Below are 16,807 nucleotides of genomic sequence, written 5' to 3' on the forward strand. Positions count from 1 at the left end.
GGCAATCTGCCTACATATTTTGTTCACGCATAGATGCTCTACAAATGTTAATATTCACCCTCATTCCTGTAGTAACAACATTTTCTAAATGGACTGAGTGGAGAAGGAGATATTCAATACCAAGGAATGCATTTCTGATAGTGGAATTTCAGGCATGGGAACATCAGAGTACAGGAGATATTTTGAGGCACAGAAGCATTCCCTGAAACCAACTGTTTACCCTACCTACCATGACATAAAGGAGCCTTCATATTTCTGTAATATTTGTAAAATACTTGATCTTCAGAAAAATAAACAATTAAATATTAATGAATGCTGTTTAAAATACAAAGGTAGTTAATGCACTCAAATAGGAACCATTAATGTCAACTACTCTAAAGATGACAATGGGACAATAAAATACTACGTATTTGAGTAAGCAATAATTATACCAATATTTCTGTAATAGTTCACAGACAAAAAAAGTCAAAACATGATTTCCATTAGGGCGCATGTTAGAATAAGTTCCCATAGCAGCTAGGTAAATTTGCCATTTTAAAATTAACACTTAAAAAGCTGATATTTACTTAATTACTAAAAAATAGGACAATAGAAGATAGAAGGCTTTTAGGGCTTAATAGCATTAATATTATACACATAAATGACATTCTATGTAGTGGGGCTCAATATAATTAGTTCCAGGGTTTATCTAACTTTCATCTTCTTAAAATTACTGAATTTTCAGCATTTGAGATAGTAAATCTTTCTTCATATATCTATGATAACATATTCCTAAATTTGTATGATTTTTATTAATTTTCATTAATTTCAAATTAAATACATTAAGTTTCCTGAGACATATGGGATATGCAGAGGAAAAAGCAGCATGATTTTCAGAAGATAAAAACTGAATAAAAGGGACTCCCACCCAGATCAACATCATAACACAAACTGGAAAGAGTGTTTCTTCATTCATAGTAGCTGATTTGTTTGTTCTACACAACAGATGCTTTTGTTTGTTTGTTTACTTAGAGAAAAGAATAAGAAGATAAAGGAGGGAAAATCTAATATACAACATGCCTATATTAGTTAAGATAACTTAACAATAAGTAGTATGAAAGGGAGGGAGTTGTGGTCTTAGAAAGGGCATTATATATCTGTTTTTCAAGGCATCTAAGAGAGTGCTTTATCCATAATTAATATTCAGCTGAGACACACCAATTTGGCTACATGAGATTTGTAAGACTTGTATCTATTCTAATTGCTTCCAGCCCATGCTATACCTGCTGTTAAATATTTTTATTATCACTAAAACTATAGTCTGCTGGCCTGAAATTGCACCCAGTGGGCCTGGACTATCTTTCTCAGGGTCTCTAAATCTTAAGGTTCCATTCATAGACACATATGTGTGCATGTGCACACACATGTGCTCCATATAGGCCCTTGTCCACTGAAGTCATGCAAAGAAACAAAATTGTCAATTTCAGCACATTTCTATAATTCTTTATTAATATTTGGGATATGCTTGCAGATTTTAGAGTAGCCAACCAAGTACAAATTACATTAGAAAATGGGGCCAAAGTAGGAAAAAAACACTATAATTATATTCAAATCCATGTCCTTCTCTTTAATTTTATGATCTGTAAAACAAAAACCAGACTAACTCACAGAGCTTTTGTAAGAATTAAATTACATACTACATATTATAATATCTGTGTACTAGACACATAGGTGATGAAAAAATGCCTACTGAAATTGGATCTATTCGATATAGAAGACAATTTACATTTCTGGGCTCACAATTTAGAAAAAAAAATAAAACCTTTAAAAGGCAGGCATAGGGCCGGCCCGGTGGCGCACTCGGTAGAGTGCGGCGCTTGGGAGTGTGGCGGCGCTCCCGCCGAGGGTTCGGATCCCATATAGAGACCGGTCCGCTCACTGCTTGAGCATGGTGTGGGCGCGACACCGAGGGTTGCGATCCCGTTACTGGTCACAAAAAAAGACAAAAAGGAAAAAAAAAAAAAAAAGGCAGGCATAGACACAACTAAAAGTTTCAAAAATAAGACCTAATGAAATCAATGTCATTTAACCTAAAGAGGAAAAATATCACAGCCATTTAGTTTGTCGCCTTCGAATCTAACAGAGCAAGAGAGGAGAGGGTTAAGATGAAGAACCAAGAATTTTGGCTAAATAAAAGGAATTTCAATTAGAAATAAAAATTTCTAATTTTTATTAAAAACTAGAGATTAGTAGAAATATGAAATATGTGAATAGATAGCTTCTGGAATCTCTAGATTACTTCAGTGTGTAATGATCATCTTATCTGAAGACTAAGCAATTCCTCAAATCTGTTCTAGACCAACAATTCCAAAGAGATGCAGAAAAAGTTGGCATTCAAGAAACCGAAGTCGTTAGTAGCTCCTGCTGCTAAGATTCCATGTAGCTTATGACAGCCCCTTCAGTAATTGGGGCCTCAGTTTTTTCATTTGCAAAATTAGATGGTTTGATTGTGAGTCTCTCTTCATTATTAAAAAATACGACTCTAGTTTAATATGGTTTATGGCTGACATATATGTAAGAATACAGAGGTAAACCATGGGAACACTTCAATGATTACTTACACTGGGGTAGCACAGAGACGCAGTGGCATTGTTGCAATGCAGTAAATTACTATTTTGATGTCATAGATAGTATACTAAGTAATCTGAAATGTTTTAAGCCACTTGACAAGTTATTTACAACCAGGAAACTACCTATCTAGGTCACTAACACATGGAAGAGCAATCAAGTAACAATTATACATTCTAATGTATAGCACCAAAACACCAAGCTTGTCTTTTGAAGGTCATTTTAACAGAACAGATATTTCTGACATTATGTTTTGCTCATGACAATAAAAATATTTGCGTTCTCAGAACACATGGAAATTAACAATGAGAAGAAGAGATGCTAAAATGTGTTATGTTGCAGAAGGATTAATAAATTCATTTCTAACATACCAACCACATACTCCAGATAAAGAAAATATGATTTCCATTCATCTACTAGTAATAGTTTATCGTAAAAGTACTTGATATTTTCACTTAAAGATTAACTCACCAAATTGCAGAAGGATTAATAAATTCATTTCTAACATACCAACCACATACTCCAGATAAAGAAAATATGATTTCCATTCACCTACTAGTAATAGTTTATCGTAAAAGTACTTGATATTTTCACTTAAAGATTAACTCACCAAATAGAAGCAGTTTATGAAACATGACATGAAACTTAGTGATTCGGAGCTGCCTGCTTCCTCGGAGAAACTGAGATGACATGCAGAAAAACCTACTCATATAAACAACATGCGACCTTGGTCATTTTATTTTATACAAACTAAATTTGATTTCCAATTTCATATTCTGACACTTAGCAATAAAAGCACTTTAATTCTGAAAGATTTTCTTTAAAGTCACTATAAGTATATCCCATGTAAGTATTAGATTTTACAGATCATTTAATTTTTAACTTCAGTTACATCATCAATACCATTTGGAAAAAAAAAATCATAAATGCCCATATCTTACTCTCTCCCTAAGAAAACTAAAAACTTTGTAAAGAATTAAGCTTTCCTGCAAAACACTTGCTTTATAATGACTAATTCACTAATAGGCAGAAGGCTCAATGAATGTAGAATACATAAATTACACCATAGAGGAAATTACTGTCTTGGTAATTTGGAAAAAGTGAGTATGTGAGGCAGAGACAACTTAATCTACTCTTTTGTTATAATATGTGGTCAATAGCTATCTCATTTAATCACATGATCAATAAATAATATCGTTCTTTTACTCTTACAAGAAGTATTTTCATTTAAGGTTATAAATTAAATATCTATAAAACTGATTCTATGAAATTGATTGCTTCAACTCTGAGTACGTAAAAATACCAATATGACTGGGAGAAAAAATAAAACAAAACATCTGTGTTACCACAGTCGCTATTTTTTACTTGTAAGTATCCAAAGCCTTAGGAACTTTCTAAAAATGCCAAGAGAAGACATGCCCGTTGCAAGGCTAAACTATGCATTCCATGTAGTATTGTATAAACACATTTATCTTTTTATACAAATACCATATATTTTCTTACAATAGTCATTCATAGCCCAATTTCATTTAAGTATTATAGAAGCATCTTTCAGTGGATTATATCTTTTAGACAATATGAGAATCACATTACAGAAATAAGTTTAATAATCCCTTAAAATAATTAGTAACTTTGTGAAATGGAGAACACATCCGCAAAATTACCTGACAAGCAATCTGCACGAGGTAGACCAGCTCTTTAGATTCACAGCCATTTTTCATTACTTCATTTTGTTCTTCTGAAAGTGAAAGCTACATCACATAAGAAAGAAGAGAGGGAAAGAAGTCGTGATTAATAAACAAGAATAAACTAAGCATCCAATAATACCCGGACACTCACATCAACTTAATGTAAAACATGCCTTGTATTAGAACTCTGTTGCTTAACACAGATAAATGAAGAATTCAGAATTTCAAAAAATATATATTTCTAGGAATTGTCTTTGTAGCTTATATGTAAACTGGCTCAACAACATAACAGCAGTAAATAAAACATGTTCACTAAAAAGCAGGTCCTCACTTCCTTAATTTATTTATGACGTCTGTGAAAGGAAGGCATTAAACTGGGCACCGAGAGACAGCATGACTTAACAGTTTAATGGAGCTCAGAGTCTATTACAGAGATTGCAAACTGGCTGCCCAGAGAACAGGTTAGGCTTACAGACATGTTTAATTTCAGACTCACCATGTAGGTTTCCATATTGGATTTTATTTTACGTTTATTTGAACCAACAGCCAACATGTGAAAGCTGAGAGGTTTCATGAAAAATACAGATCTCTGGCTTCTATTGAAAAACCAGAATAGCTGGGAATACCAGGCCCACATTCTTACCTGGGCAACAACCGGCTATAGCTCAGATGTGACCATCATCTTTAAATGAGGTATACACTCTCTTAGAGTGTTTGCCACAGAACTGATGACTCTCATTTTTTGCCTGCACCTAGGCTGAGTGTTAACTGCCATTTGTCATGCTGCCTGCTTTATTATTTTTCTTATACACTCCTTGCTTTACTCATTTATGTTATATACCTGCTCCATCTTTGGATGTGAATTTGCAAACTCTGTTCCAGAGACAGACAACTCTGAGTTCAAAAGTGTCAATAACTGGTTATGTAATCTCTCTTTTGGAAAATGGGGATGATATAATAATAACTATTCTCAAGTTTGTGGGTATTAAATGAGACGATGCATGGAAAGTGTTCCCTGGCACTCAGTAAGTACTTAATAAATGTAACATACCATTATATATTTCTTGTAATATTACAAGAAGTAAAAGGTTCATAAAGATATATTCTCGGGGGGCCAGCCCGGTGGCGCACTGCTATAGTGCGCCGCTTGGGAAGCGCAGCGGCGCTCCCGCCGAGGGTTCGGATCCCACATACAGACCGGTTCCCGCTCACTGGCTGGGCGAGGCGCGGGAGCAACACCAAGGGTTGCGATCCCATTGCCGGTCCCGGTCCGGTATGGGGGCGACACTGAGGATTGCGATCCGTTGCTGGACACAGAAAAAGACAAAAAGGAAAAAAAAAAAAAAAAATATTCTCTATTTAGGAAAACAGTGCCACTGGAAGTATTTTTTTTTAATCTTCAGATATTAACTAGAAGTTCACAAGATAATCATTCGCACACTAGCCACAATAAGCCAAATTAACTAAAAAATCATAGTTTAAAAAAAAATTAAGGGTGAAAAGAAACCTAAATGAACTAAGTTTCAGAAATCAACAAGACTTATGAGACAGAAGAGGCTCACATATGTGCTTGGCAGAGATGCAAGAGGATAAAGAATCTACCTTAGGGTAAGGAGAAACCAGCCAATCCTTGAATGACTGCATGTAAACTAAAGTGAAAAACTAAAATTACAAGGAGCACCTAATAGCAGAGAGTTGACCCCCACCCATCAACCAATTCTCATCAACAGGTACAACCAATTCCCATCAATAAGGGTACAGTGTCAGGACACCAAAGGCTGGAAAAGAGCAGTAGAACTGAGAGAGATGAGCCTGTGGAGTGTGGGGAGCCTCCCCCAAGCTCAAGGCAACTAATCTACTCTATAGACTGGAAGCCAGGCAGTAAAAACTGACAAAGGACAGAAGAATTAAAAGATAGCCCTCTGAGGTTCTTAGACATTCAATAACTGAAGGCTGGAGGAGGCCCAGAAAAGCTGAGAGAAACCCCATTGAGACATTCCAAGCTTTCATAGAGTATAATGCATCAACCCTCCACGATGTGGGTTAGTGCAGAGAAGAGAGCTCTCCTGAGGCACAGAGAGCTAGGAAAAAGGACTAGAGAGCAAAGAAAATGAGCAACTAGGCTGTAAAGCAGAGAGGGAGAATGTGCTCTCCCTCAGTTCAGTAGAATGGTAGCTTCATGGTAAAGCACAAAGACATCTTCAGCATCTCTTCAGTCTTCTGTGAAAGAAATCCCTGGATCTTACCCCCCAAATATTTATAGGTAACGATAAACTCAATAGAACTAAAGCTGCCACAAAGACCAGATCCATATCAAATACATGTCAGCTTGATTTAGCGCCCCCAATCTAATGAACTGGAAGAAGATGCAAGCTCTTTCCTGTAGATAAATAGCATTTACTTCAGTCTCAGTCATCTTTTATATAACATAGTTCACATAAAAATTATAAAATACACATAGAAGCAAGAGAATATGACTCATGTTCAGGAGAGGAAACAGTAATCTAAAGCAGACACAGAAATGGGCCAGGTGTACAAATGATAAGAAAAAATATATAAATCGACTATGATAGAGATGCTAAAATTTAGTAGGAAGGTAAACAATATGCAAGAACACATAGGAAAAAGATGACTCTGGAAAGATGGCAGAGTAGGAAGCACCAGGAATCTGTCTCCCCACCTAGACAACAAGTGCACTGGCAGTAGCTGTCTAACTATTTGGAACTCTGGAATCTAGTGAAGGGCTTACAACTTCCACAGCAAGGTTTGGATGGAAAACTGCAGTTCATTTTGGCAAATATCAGCTCTTAACATACTAGTCGGTATATATCCTCCACTCCCAGCCCTGTTGCAGGAAGCTGAGAACATGTTACTTAAGTCGTATACACATACATACCTTGCACATGCCAGGGTTGGCAAAAAAAAAAAACCCTGTTTTTAATTATCAGAGATCTATGCTGTGATTACCGATCACTGCTTCTAACCACAGAGGTGCAAAGAGGTGTGTGGCCATTGTTGTTGCACCTTCCTGCATTACTGCAAGCCTATGCCCCCTCTGGCTGAGTGACTTCTTGGGGACTTAAAGGGCAAACACCCTTCCCCTTTCCTGCTCACCCTTTGTTTTTTTTTTTATTTTCCTCTTTTGGGAGACACAAACAAAAGACCAGGACATCCAAAAGCATCTGTATATATGGGGAAAATTAGAAATTTATTGCACTTGCCCAGGGAAAGGTGCAGGTTCAGAAAAGACATGAGAAAACCTAAAAAGAAACCAAAAATAAATTTAGTGGCTGAAACTGTATATATGGGGGAAATTAGAAATTTATTGCACTTGCCCAGGGAAAGGTGCAGGTTCAGAAAAGACATGAGAAAACCTAAAAAGAAACCAAAAATAAATTTAGTGGCTGAAAAGTATGATAACTGAAATGAAAAATTCACCAAAGAGATTCAAAAGCAGCTTTGAGCAGGCAGAAGAAAGAATCAGTAAACTTGAAATAAAACAATAGAAATGACTGAGTCTGAGGAATAGAAAGAAAAAATACTGAAGAAAAATGAACAGAAACTAATAAGTCTATGGGACACCTTCAAGCAAACCAATGTATGTATGTGGGCGTACTAGAAATAGAAGAGAGAGAAAAAGGGACAGAAAGATTATCTGAAGAAATAATGGCCAAAAACTTCACAAATCTGATGAAAGACATAAATATAAACATCCAAGGGGCTCAATAAATTCCAAGATGAATCAAAAGAGACCCACACCAAGATACATCATAACCATACTTTTGAAAGACAAACAGATAATCTTGAAAATATCAAAAGAGAAGTGACTTGGCACATACAAGAGATCCTCAATAAGATTAGCAGGCTTCTCATTAGTGACTTTGGAGGCTAGAAGGCAGTAAGCCAATATATTCAAAGTGCTAAAAGAAAAGAACTGTCAACCAAGAATTCTATAACTGGAAAAACTCTTTCAAAAATGAGGAAGATGTTCCCAGATAAAGAGCATCCAAAATTAAGCCATTTCTGAATAAAGAAAATCTGACAGAGTTCATTTCCACTAGACCTGCCCTAAAAGAAATGCTCAAGGGAGTCCTGCTGGGTAAAATGGAAGGACACTACATACTAACTCAAAGCCATGTGAAGAAATAAGGATCTCAAGAAAGGCGAATACATGGGCAATTAAAAAAACTAGTATTATTGTAACAATGGCTTCTTTCTCCACTTTTTGTTATCTATATGATTTTTAAAAAATTAGTGTAAAAGCTACTATTAGTTTAACTTTGGTTTATAATTTCACATTTTGTTTCCTACATAATTTAAGAGACTAATGAATTTAAAATAATTATTAGTTTATCTTTGGGGCAAAAACATGTATAAAGATGTAATTTTGTGACATCAACAACGAAAAGATGAAAGCATGAAGCTGTTAGAGGATCAGAGTTTTTGCATGGAACTAAAGTTAAGCTGGAATAAATTCGAATTAAAATGTTATAACTTTAGGAGGTTAAATATAATCCCCCAGGTAACCACACAAAAAAGTTACAGAATATGTTGAAAAGGAAATGAGAAGAACACAAATATTTCACAGCAAAAAACCAACTAAATACCAAAAAAAAAGACATTAATGCAGGAAATGAAGAATGAACAGCTATAAGGCATACGAAGAAGACATAGCAAAATGAGAGAAGTCAGTCCCTACTTATCAGTAATTGCTTTAAATGTGAATAAATTAAACTCCCCAATCAAAAGACAGAGATTGTCAAAATGGATTTAAAAATATGACCCAACTATATTTTATCTACAGAAGATACACTTTAAATCCAAAGACACAGATTCAAAGCGAAAGATTGGAAAAAGATATCCCATGTAAACAATAACCAAAAGAGAGCAGAAGTGGATAAATATTAATATCACACAAAACAAACATCAAATCAAAAAAAGTTAAAAGAGACAAAAAAGACTGGTGTACAGGCAAATCCAGGAATTTATAATTCACAATAATTTACTGTATTTACTTCAAATGGCTAGAAGAAAGGAGATCAAATGCACACATCACAAATAAATGATTAAGTTTTATAATGATGAATATGCTAATTACCCTGATTAGATCAACATTGTACACATGTACTGAAATATAACTGTGTACCCCATAAATATGTATAATCAATGTTTCAATAAAGAAAACTAAAAATATATAAAAATAAAATAAAAACTAAAGAGATAAAAAGGATATTACTTATTAATAAAAGTTTCAATACAGCAAGAATACATAACAATTAAAAACATTTACATACCTAGTAATAGATCAACAAAATACATCAAGTAAAAACTGACAGAATAGAAGGGAAAACAGACAGTTCTACAAGAATAGTTTGACACTTTAATATTGCACTCTCAAAACTGAATGGAATAACTAGACAGTAGTTAAGTAAGGAAACACAATAAATCGATTAGGTCTAACAGATATACAGAGCACTCTACCCAACAACAGCAGCACACACACTGTTTGAAATGCACATGGGACATTTTCCAAGATAGACCATATGTTAGGCCACAAATTAAGTCTCAATAGATTTTTACCTGATATGACACAAAAAATCTTCTCTGACCACAACTAGAAAATTCACAAATTTGTGGAAATTAAACACTCTCAAACGACCAGTAGCTCAAAGAACTCAGAAAGGAAATTAGAAAAAGACAAAGAGATGAGTGAAAATAAAAACACAACATACCAAAACATCTGGGACATACAAAAAGCAATGCTAAAGAGAAAATTTATAATATAAACACTTACATTAAAAACAAGAATGACTGCAAATCAAAAACCTAACTCTAAACCTTAAGAAACTAAAAAAAGAACAAATTAACTCCAAAGCTCGCAGAAGGAAGGAAATGACAAAGATTATAGTACAAGTAAACAAAACAGAAAATAGAAAAACTAAATAGAGAAAAATCAATGGAAAGCAAAAATTGGTTTCTTAAAAAGATCAACAAAATTGACAAACTTTTAGCTCGATGAACTAAGAAATAAAAGACTCATATTACCAAAATCAAAAACAAAAGTGGTAGTCATTACCAATTTCACAGAAATAAAAAGGATTATAACAGAGCACTATGAACAATTGAATACCAAAAAATTAGATAACCTAGATTCAATGATCAAATTCTGAGAAACACAAAATCTACCAAGACTAAATCATAAAGAAATTAAAAAATATGATTACAATTAAACCTATTAAGAATATTGACTCAGTAATCAAAAATCTCCCAATGAAGAAGAGACCTGAACCTGATGGCTTCAAGGTGAATTCTATCAAACCTTGAAGAATTAATGCCAAATTTTTTCAAGCTTTTCCAAAAAATTGAAGAGAAAAAAAAAAAACACTCCTTAACTCAATCAGTGAAGCCAGCATTACTCTTACCAAAGCCAGACAAAGACAGTCCTTGAAAAGAAAACTACAGACCAATATCCCTTATGAGTTTGTAAAAATCCTCAACAAAGTACTAGCAAACCAAACTCAGCATCGTATTAAAAGGATTATACACCATGACCAAGTGAGATTTACTCCTGTTATGAAAGGATGGTTCAATGTACAAAAATCAATGTAATATACCACATTAACAGAATGAAGAGGCAAAAACCATGTGATCATCTCAGTTGATACAGAAAAGCACTTGGCAAAATTCAACACCATATCATGATTAAAAGAAAACACACAACAAACTAGAAATAGTAGGTAACTTTCTCAACAGAATAAAGACCATAAATGAAAAACCCATAACTAACATCATACTCAATGATGAAAAACTGAAAGTATTTCCTCTAACATCAGGAACAAGAAAGCATGCCTGCTTTTACCACTTCTATTCAATATAATAATGGACATTCTAGTCAGAGCAATTAGGCAAAAAAAGAAATAAAAGTCATCCAAATTGGAATGAAAGAAGTAAAATGATCTCCGTTTACATATAATGTGATCGTATACGTAGAAAATGCTAAGGATTTCACACAAAAAAACCTGTTAGAACTAATAAACGAATTCAGCAAATTAACAGGATTAAAATTCATAAAAAATCAGTCACATTCCTAAACACTAACAATGAACAATCTGAAAAGGAAATTAAGAAAAATAACATCAAAAAGAATACTTAGGAATTAACTTAACCAAAGAGGCAAAAGACTTATACAATGGAAACTACAAAACACTGCTGAAAGAAATTAAAGTAGACATAAATGAACAGAAACACAACCCATGTTCATGGATAGGAAGACTTAATATTTTTAAAATGTCAGTACTACCCAAAGTGATCTACAGATTCAATGTAATTCCTACCAAAATCCCAGTAACATTTTTTGCTGAAACAGAAATACCCATCCTGAAATTTATATGAATTCTCAAGGGACTCTGAATAGCCAAAAAATCTTTAAAAAAGAAAACAGAATTGGATGGCTCACATTTCCTAATTTCAAAACTTATTACAAAGCTACAGTAATCAAAACAATGTGATACTGTCACAAAGACAGACACATAGACCCACGGAATAGAATAGAGAGCCCAGAAATAAACCCTTGAAAACATCAAGGGTGCCAAGACCATTCAATGAGGAAAAGACAGCCTTTTCAACAACTGGTTCTGAGAAAACTGGGTATCTATATGCAGAAGAATGAAGTTAGACCCATACTTAATATTATATACAAAAATTAACTCAAAATGAATCAAACACCTAAATTTAAGACCAAAAGTTATAAAAATAGAAAAGCTGTCAATACTATATCCCATGAAAAGAACCTTCATAAATTTAAGCAACATAAAGACATTCACAAATGAAATGAAGAGAATTTATCTCCAATAGACCAGCCCAACAAGAAAAGCTAAAACAAGTTCTTCAGGCTAAACATAAATGGTACCAGATGAAAACTCAGAACTGCAGGAAGGAATAAACAGTACCAGAAATGGTAAGTACAAGTAAATATAAAACACCTAACTTCTCAACAGTAACAGATGGAATAGTTTAAGAATATCTTCAAATTGAGAAAAGAAATTTACCAAGATTTTATTCATACCTAAACTATCCTGCAAAAATTAGAATCAAAAGAAAGCATTTTTTTGACAAAAACTGAAAGAGCTTCCACCAACAAAACCTCACTAAAATAACTTCTAAAATATGTACTTGAGAAAGAAGGATTCCAGGAGAATAAACTGATTATAAGGCAGAAACACTGAGCAAAGAATTCAGTACATAAGTTTATATACCTAAACAAATTTTAACTGTATAATAATATTAAGTATGAGAGATAAAAATATAGAACTGTCCTACTAGAAAACAATAACATGAAAGACAAGAAAGAGTTCACAGTTAAAATATTCTAAGTCCTGGTATTATATGACAGAAGCTATAGAGATATGGATAAACTTTTGACATTAAATTAGGTATTTAAATTTAAATTTTAATGGTAGTCACTAAAAAAAAAAATAGGAAAACTATACATAACTTCCAAACCAGAAGGAGGGGAATCATATTTTAAAATGCCAATGACCACAAAAGAAATAAAGACTAGAAATAAAATCAATCTTTCTAGGAGGAAGGAGCAAAGAGAGAACACACTTTGAAAAAGCAACAAATGGTGTCAACAAAATGGTGAAGTAGGCAGCGCCAAATTCCAGTCCCTCCACAGAAACATAAAAAAAATAAGCAAATTCTCTCAGGACCAACTTTCTCAGTACTCTGGAAATCAGCAAAACGTTTTTAACAACCAAAAGAACACTGAATCAGGAAAAGGGCCACTTTGAAATGTAGAAAGCTTTGTGGAATTTTTACTTGTCCTTGCCTTAACCACTCCCTGGCTCAATAGCAGTCTTGATGATGGTAACCCTCATCCTCAGTGTGGGACCCTGGCTCTAAAATGAGCAGACAGACCTTATTCACAAACTATTGTGGTTGTCTCTTCTAATCTGTCTGGAGGCTACTGAAGGACTGATGCAATGTGCTCACCTCTGTTTCTCCTAACATGGAACTTGCTCATTAGGGAGGAAAAGCAATAGCACTGCTCAAAAACATAGTAAGGCAAACGAAAACCTACAGCCACCTGGAGCAAAAAACTACAGTTGAGACATAAAGTAGACACCCCAAGCCTAGGAGGAAAAGCTTAGGAGAGAGGTTCTTTGGGCAATTAGAACGCTCAAAAGTGCCTGTGTATACTAGGTTATGTAGAAAACCACCAACATACCCAGGGTTAGACATATTCACCAAAGAGCTGAGAGTTCCTAAGCTTTCACCTCTAGCTGACCCCTAGGCTAAATACAGGAAGAGAATTGTAAGGTAGACTGGTAAATAGCACAGCTTAGTGTTAAATGAGGACCCCAGTACAGAGGAAAACTGCAAAGATGAGAGGAACTTGCTCTTTTGTTTAGTTGGTTTGTTTTTATTTTTAGCTCCTAGCATTCAAGAAAATCCATGATACATTACCTAAACACAAGCTAAAGAAAGAGAGGGTTCAGTAACCACACATGACAAGAGTACAGTATGGGCCATTCACAGGAAAATAAATAAATCAACAGAACCATCCCCAAAAGTTCAGATATGGAACTTAACTAGACTTTAAACAAATTGCATTAAATACACTCAAAAAGGTTAAGGAAATCATAGACAAAGAATTAAGAAAAATCAGGAAAATGATGCATGAACAAAATAAGTATGTCATTAAAGAGACAGAAAGTTTAAGAAGGAACCAAACAAATTCTGGAGCTTAAAAGGACAATAACTAAAATAAAAAATTCACTAGAGGGCTCAATAGCAGATTTAGGCAGGAAGAAGAATTTTTAAAAATTAAACAGTGCCTAAGGGACCTGTGGGATACCATCATGTAACTAACAAATGCATTATGAAAATCCAAGAGGGAGAATGAGAAAGGAGAAAACATATTATGTGAAGAAATAATGGCTGAAATAATTCTAAATTTGATAAAAGACATGAACTTACACATGCAGAATTTTCAATTAATTCTAGGTAGGATGAACTCAGAGACACTTGCATCAAGACACATAATAATCATATTGTTGAAAGTAGCAAGAAAAAAGCAACTGACCACAAGTTAGTAATCTTCAATAAAATTAAAAGCTAGTTTTTCAGCAGAAACCTTGAAGGTCAGAAGCAGTGGAATGATATATTTAAATGCTGAAAGGAAAACACTGCCAAGTGAGAATACTATATCCAGCAAAACTATCCTTCAAAAATGAAGAAATATAAACATTCAGAAATAAACAAAAGCTGATGGTATAGACTAATGCTAGACCTACACTATTAAAAAAAGCTGAATAGAGTCCTTAAGGTTGATATGAAAGGACACTGGACAGTAACGCAAAGTCATATGAAGACATAATGATCTCCAGTTAAGGTAAATACATGGGCAAATATAAATGCCAGTATTACTAAAATTTTGGTTTGAAACTCACATGACTTAAAAGATACATGCATAAAAATAATTATAAATCTGTTATTGGGTACATGATGTATAAAGATGTACTTCATGACATCAATAATTTAAAAGAGATTGAGCTGTATAGGAGTAGAACTTTTGTGAGGGATTGAAGCCAAGGTGGTATAAATTCAAAATAGACCATTAAAATTTTAGGGTGTTACATGTAATCATGATGGTAATCACAAAAAAAAAATCTATAAAATGTACTAAGAAAATGAGAAGGGAACCAAATGTGCACTAAAAATTAAACTAAATATGAAAGAAGGCAGTAAAGGAGGAAATGAGGGGCAAAAACTATGATACATATAGGAACCAAACAGCAAAATGTCAGAAATAAATCCTTCCTCTTTTAGTAATTTCAATAAACGTAAATGAATTAAACTCTGAAACCATAAGGCAGAGATTAGAGAATAAATTAAAAATAAACATAATCCAACTATGTGCCATCTGCAACAGACTCACTTTAGATCCAAAGACACAAAAAAGTTGAAAGTGAAAGGATGGAAAAATACGTTCCATGTAAATAATAACCAAAGAGACATGAGTGGCTATGTAATATTAGACAAAATAGACTTTAAGTCAAAAATTGTTACAAGAGACACACATACACACACACACAAAAAATTATATATTGATAAAAGGGGGAAATTCAACAAGAAGATATAATAATTATGAACATATATGTGTCAAGCATTAGAGCCCAATATATAAAGCAAACAGAATTGAAAAGAGAAAAAGGGAGCTCTACAACAAAAACAGGTGACTTTCACACATTTCTTTTAATGTTGGCTAGAGGAGCACCTTTTCATATGCTTACTGGCCATCTATATATCTTCATTAGAGAAACATCTATTCGAGTCCTTTGCCCATTTCCTAATTGGATTTTTGTTATTGTTGAGTTGTAGTTCTTTATTTATTTTGGATATTAATCCCTTGTCAGATATATAATTGTAAATATTTTCTCCCATTCTGTGGGTTGTCTTCTCACTCTTGATGGTGTCCTTTGATTCACAAATGTTTTTTTTTTTTACTTTTTGTCAATATACAATGTAGTTGATTATTATGTCCCATCACCAAAAGTCTTCTCACTCTTGATGGTGTCCTTTGATTCACAAATGTTTTTTTTTTTTTACTTTTTGTCAATATACAATGTAGTTGATTATTATGTCCCATCACCAAAACCTCCCTCCCTCCTCCCTCTCCCCCCTCCCACCCAAGAATGTCCTTTCCATTTGCTTGCTGTAAGAACTTCAAAAAAAATTGTAATTGTTATATCTTCCTCTCCCCCCCCCCGGTTTTTTTTGTGTGTGTGTTTGTTTGTTTGTTTGTTTGTGTGTGTGTGTATGTATGTGAGTGAATTTATTTATTTATTTATTTATTATTTTTATTTTGTCAATATACAATGTAGTTATTTATTGTGTCCCATCACCGAAACCTCCCTCCCTCCTCCCTCTCCCCCCTCCCACCCAGGTGTGTCCCCTCCATTTTCTTGTTGTAAGAACTTCAAAAAAAAAAAATTGTGGTTGTTATATCTTCCTCTCCGCCCCCCGACTTTTTTTTTGTTGTTGTTGTTGTTGTTTGTTTGTTTGTTTGTGTGTGTGTGTGAGTGTGTGTGTGTGTGTGTGTGTATGTGTGTGAATTGATTCATTCACCTTTAGCTCCCTCCAATAAGTGAAAATATGTGGTATTTCTTTTTCTCTGTCTGACTCGTTTCACTTAATATTATCTCTCAAGGTCCATCCATGTTGTTGCAAATGGCAGTATTTCATTCGTTTTTATAGCTGAGTAGTATTCCATTGTGTAGATATACCACATTTTCCGTATCCACTTATCCGATGATGGACATTTGGGCTGATTCCAGCTATTGGCTATTGTGATGAGTGCTGCAATGAACATTGGGGAACAGGTATACCTTCAACTTGATGAGTTCCATTCCTTTGGATATATTCCCAGCAGTGGGATAGCTGGGTCATATGGTACATCTATCTGCAATTGACCTAATTAACTCCTAATTCTCCTACAGACATAACAC

General features: G+C 34.1%; 1 protein-coding gene across 1 annotated transcript in view; it reads right to left on the bottom strand.

Annotated features, from left to right (window-relative positions):
• Window positions 1-16,807, bottom strand: part of LOC103585519 (rho GTPase-activating protein 32-like) — a 69,143-nt gene that overhangs the window by 10,466 nt on the left and 41,870 nt on the right. Inside the window, exon 5 of the mRNA XM_008566502.1 lies at window positions 4,272-4,358. Within this exon, the coding sequence (XP_008564724.1) occupies window positions 4,272-4,358 (87 nt within the window). The remainder of the gene's footprint in view (window positions 1-4,271; window positions 4,359-16,807) is intronic.

This window comes from Galeopterus variegatus, unplaced genomic scaffold (genome assembly GCF_000696425.1).
Source record: "Galeopterus variegatus unplaced genomic scaffold, G_variegatus-3.0.2 Scaffold247, whole genome shotgun sequence".
NCBI classification, from domain to species: domain Eukaryota; kingdom Metazoa; phylum Chordata; class Mammalia; order Dermoptera; family Cynocephalidae; genus Galeopterus; species Galeopterus variegatus.